Source organism: Antedon bifida, chromosome 1, assembly GCF_963402885.1.
Source record: "Antedon bifida chromosome 1, ecAntBifi1.1, whole genome shotgun sequence".
Lineage (NCBI taxonomy): Eukaryota > Metazoa > Echinodermata > Crinoidea > Comatulida > Antedonidae > Antedon > Antedon bifida.
Window position 1 is genome coordinate 9,174,985 of NC_136226.1, and position 5,438 is coordinate 9,180,422.

The 5,438-nt window shown below is 32.0% G+C and overlaps 1 protein-coding gene across 1 annotated transcript; it reads right to left on the bottom strand.

Annotated features, from left to right (window-relative positions):
- Window positions 1-17: 17 nt before the first annotated feature.
- Window positions 18-4,783, bottom strand: LOC144840752 (putative protein disulfide-isomerase A4). The gene is made up of 8 exons (XM_078696766.1): window positions 4,110-4,783; window positions 3,715-3,900; window positions 3,024-3,162; window positions 2,650-2,712; window positions 2,298-2,396; window positions 1,853-1,978; window positions 1,259-1,295; window positions 18-1,163 (listed from the first exon to the last, which is right to left on the bottom strand). Exons 1-8 carry the CDS (start codon window positions 4,357-4,359, stop codon window positions 1,011-1,013), a joined length of 1,053 nt encoding a protein of 350 aa, XP_078552892.1. The 5' UTR covers window positions 4,360-4,783; the 3' UTR covers window positions 18-1,010.
- Window positions 4,784-5,438: the final 655 nt, after the last annotated feature.

The following is a 5,438-nucleotide window of genomic DNA, read 5'->3' on the forward strand; positions in this document are numbered from 1 at the left end:
TTTGACAACAGAGCAAGTAATGTACATTATTCACTTTTATTTTAAAAACAAAATCAATGATACATGCACCAAAATAAATTATATAAATTATTATGTCATGCAACACTATTGAGTAAACAAACTAACAAGATTTGAGGTTATTTCTTTTAAAAGGGGGTGGGGCTCTATGGGCGTATTCAGCAATCACACTTCCCTTAAATTATATTAAATTAGGTAGGATCATTTTTAAATGCAAGAATAAATAGTTTGTGTAGTAAGTTAGTTTTGGATCGTAGCAATGTACTGTGAGGTAAAGATTCTATATAAATCCTTAAGCTCTGTCTACACTATCACTAGTTTGACAAAAAAAGTGTGATGTGTCCAATATGGTAGCGATATGCCCAAATATGGTAGTGATATGACATCATCATGTCCATATATGGGCACATCACATAAAGTTTGATAGCGCAGAATATGATTTACATATTACAATTATTTTGTCGCAGTTTTTGCCTGCTCTGTATGTAGCAGTATACAGTGGACTAATGGCTCTGAGTGTTCACTGGCTAAACCCAAGAGGCCCAAAAGCACCACTGGCAGCATGGTGACAATATATACAGTATTATAATATCTAAATGCATGGATAACAATCTTATTTATATTATAATATTATATATAAGTTCACAACCAATACACAGTACACTTGTCAATGGTTTAAACTTCAAAAAGTTCCTTTTTGTTCAATAATGTATTTTTTTGTTTTTGGAGAACATTTTTGGAAAAAGTTAAAAGCCACTGTGTACAAGAATAAGGAAATTAGTGCCCCCAAAATAGTTTATGATGATTTTATTATACTGTACCCAACTTGATGTAGATGCCTGTTCATCATTTCCCTCTATTAAAACAAAAGATATTCTATATCTACTATCTACAAAAAACTAAAACAAACGATTTTCTATATTACGATCTACAATAAAAGAAAAGATTTTAAAAGTACTAAACTATTAAAACACAAATATTATCCTTGATTTCTACTTGCTCTTTTTTTCTTTAGATGTTGTTTTGCTACTACCACATGTGACATAACAGCATTCTACAACCAATGCTATCACCATGACAACAATAACAAACATAGCACCAAAACAGATGTAAAGAGTTCCCATGTCCTTATCCGAAGTAAATTCCTATATTTAAAACAAAATATCAATTGATTAACTAAATTTAAATATGTTTTAATTTATTTTGAGACATCGATAAAATGTAATAATATAAAACCAACCTTAAGATTATAGGCAAGTCTTTCAACTAAAGTATCACTGCAAGGGGAAAAAATAACAATTTTTATTGTATATTATAAATAAAAAAGAATATTTGATTGTACAGTATATAAAAATAACCTGAAGGTATTTTCATTGATATTTACCCAGTTTATAGATTAAAGGAGGTTATATTTTCTGGAGAACACACAACATGCTCATTCATCATAACGTAAGTTATTCAGGCAGATCTAGGAAAATACTGTGATACAGATAACATGTGCATCACATGTGAGTAATGTATTAAGCATGTGCAGACACAGTGTCCCATGGATTCATATGATACAGTAGTAGTAGTAGTAGTAGTAGTAGTAGTGAATTTGTCTAGATAAAGTTAGGAAATAAAAAGGAAATCTACTACTGTACACAAGGATTTAAATTTGCATTGACCTGTCTGGTTGGCAATGGCGCTTAATGGTTAACAAGCTTGCCTAGTGGCCCATGTTCCTGGGTTCGATCGCTGATATCACGTGTGTTTCAGTACATCGATTATTTAAACACCACTACATACACCTCGCAAGAAACAGAATCCTTTGCAAACAATGTGTTCAACTTACAAGGGAGATGCTTGTAAACTAACAGGTGAGCCTTTGGCATGCTGGTATCCCGTTTCTGCAAATACAGCTAATGAAGCAGGGTCTTTGGCTGGTAACTCGTAAACGTACTGCTTACCTTGACGAAATCTGAAATTTTATAAACCAAAAAGGCTTAATATTCTGTTGTTTTTTAAAGCTTGTGAATCAGTTCAAATCCACAAAGAAAAATGTTATTAGTGATTTCTTTTTTTTTTCTGGCCCAATTAAAAACCACATCTACTGTTAAGTTTAAATATAGTAAACTTTATTCAAATAATCAGCATCCATCAATGTATAGCACATACAAAATAAACCAATAAAATAGCAAGAATACACTTACAGTAGATGTGTTATAATAATAATTCATGTGACTCTTTATGTCTGCCCAATCAAATTACAATTTTCTATATTTATATATACTACTTACAGCATAATAACAGGTAAGCTATCGCCAATGTTAAATCTTCTTTTTAATAGTTCATTCTTAGTTGGGTCAACATAAGCAAAATTTGCACGACCCTGTAATCTGATAGAAAATATGATAATAATATTAGTAAATTTACAGGTATATAGAAACTGCCCAGTGATATACTGGAAATGAATTTATTTAAAAATGGTATTTATGAGATTAAGAAAAAGCTGCCCCAAACGAAATTTGAACATAGTATCTTCTGCTTCATTATGCATACATCCTAATTAGACGATGAAGGTATGCCTGTGTCCATAGTTAGACAACTGGGCATTTAAAAAATCCTACAGACGACTATCAAGAGGATTACCTGGCAGCTGCACCTTCCCATGATGCAGAGAGTGCAAAGCATCCTGGGACATCTTTCTTACAGCTGTAACAAATAACAAAATCAAGATAACATGTATATCGGTTACTTTGTAATTAAAATCCATATAAATCATGTTTAACTGGAAACTGAGAAATTCATATTATGCCCTATACAGACATACATCATTATATTGTTTTATCTCTGACGAGCAATGTTAGCCATGTTTCCATGAATTATAACCAAATAAATTGAATTTAAGACTATTGTAAATTAACCGACACACCATACGAGTAGGCCTAGCTTATAAATGCACCAGTTCTTCAATGTTAACCAGGTATAGACAGTTTACATTACTAGTGATTTTTTAAACTTACAAGTTAACCATCCAATTGCCTGTGGTTGCACCTGTGGAAGCCTGTGTTAAATGCTCAAAGGTATCATCAAATAAATTAACAGTAATCTGATTTGTATTAGAATCTACCCATTGTGCAATTGCATAACCATCCAGTCCACCTAGACAAGTAAATAAAGGATATGTTAAAGTATGTAATATAATACATTTACACATTTTGTATCAATGGTTAATGTGCTTGCCTTCCAATCCAAAGGTCCGGGGTCCAATTCCGACCTAGTTACAGGGTTGTAACTCACGACTCTTTCAACGCCACTTCCTAGAGACTTAGTTTATAAGCATGATAAATTATTAAATAGTTTTATACATCTTGTAATTGGCGAGTTACTCGCTGTTGGATGTGTATGAAATTTTTTTTAAATGGCACTCGCCACCATAAGCCATAACCTTTGAACATTGCCATTGGGCCTTGTAAATAGGGTTGTTATTACTGTAGTGTTAAAACATACAATATACTTCACAGGAAAGTGTCCCCTTTATAGGAGTGTCTTCCCCCGAGTAGAGGTGTACACAAGGAGAGGTTATACTGTACTACTGTAGTATCATAATCATATTTAATAATAAAATAAAAACTATTTTGATGTTTGACAAGTAGGATTTTGTACTGTTACCACTCTATTTTACATCAAGAATTGTAGTACCATAATACTCACCAAAATACATAACAGGTAGACCTTCACTTCTGAAATATATCAAAGTGGGAAGCCTTGGTACTCCATATTGTCTGGTAAGAGTTGCATCATCTACTCGATAAATTCCAATTCCCTCGCCAATCAATATATGTGAAAGTTTTTCATATTCTTTTTGAAATTCTTTACATTTTTGGCAATTTGGACTTCCTGTAATTCAAATGTTTTAATAAAATAACCAGTTTAAATATAATATAATATCAAACACTTTGTTTTTATACTTTACTTACCTTTTCGTTCATTCCTGCCGGTAGGTGCAAATGCTTAGCGTTTTCTCTTTGTTTTGTTACGGTAGAATATAATATTGCAGAGGGCAGACTTGTTGGAGAGTATTATATAACATACTATTAAAATCTTACCAAATTGTACAATCATGTGTTTTCCAGCCATTGCTAGCTGTTCGAATTGATTTCTCGATAACAGTGTAATAACACTGTCCTCCCCAACACCAGCAGCAGTTTCTTTTTGTGGTTCTGTTTTCTTTTCTTGTCTTGTTGGAATTGGTTTTTTCGGATCCTGCTTGGAATCTGCACCTTCACAAATTCTTTCGCATAGAACTAACATCAACACGACACAATAACACACACATACTTTATTGCTTATTGCCATTTTGTAATAAAAATCAATAGACTGTTCCTAGGCCCGTCTTGATTGTATCGATCGAGAGGACAAGACCCCTCTAGAAGCAGTGAATGCCGGTGGTGTAAGTGTACAATACAAATGAACGAAGCCTAGCTAGGCTAGACACTTCAACATCTATTTATCTATGACCCAAAGAACAAATTGATTCATGTAGGTATTGCAACATCTTAATTAATGTCACTAATTAATGTTATATAAAGCAAACTTGTATTTAATTTAAAAGCTGAATAAACAACGATAATATATTCACATCTGCTGCAGCGTGACTTGAAGTTTCCAGGTACTAAATTCGCCACATGGCCCAGGCGTATGGAACGCCAAGAGGGCAAAGGAAATAGTTGGTTGTGGGACAATTCTATGTTTTTCGAATAATTTACCCATATATTGATTACTATTGATACTATGACCCCATAAATTATACTAACGCATTATATAGGCATAGTTAGCTTTATTTTTAGTGCATGATAATTGAAATTTTAAAAAGTTTGATATCTTCTTCGAAAAACCACCATTATTTATTTCGTTAACATAATTATTTTTTTGGCATAACTGCAGGTTGTTCTGCGCATGTTACCAATCACATTACATATTTTGAAACCGGGTCAATATTTCGCCTCAGTCTATTATTTGTTGATATAATATAGGTTAAATTTATACCACATAATGTGTTGTGCGCACGTTACCTCATGTATATATTTTTATAGGTTGATATTTTGGCCATTTTACGAATAAATCCCTGTACTATGATACATAATAATTGAATTGAAAAAAAGAAAATAAAACATTCAAACACACCAATGCAATAATTTTCATTTAAAAAAAGAACAGATGCCCAAATCATTACAATTTTAGAAATAAGAAATATGGAATGTTATTATTTGCTACACTATGTATAAATATGTTAAAAATCATAGGTTTTTATAAGTCTTACTATATTAATCTTAGTCTACTATAACAATATAAATATAAAATACTGCACAGACAATTAATTTGTCTTTTTTGACACTTTAAATTACCTAATTAAAGAACCTAATAAAATAATATGA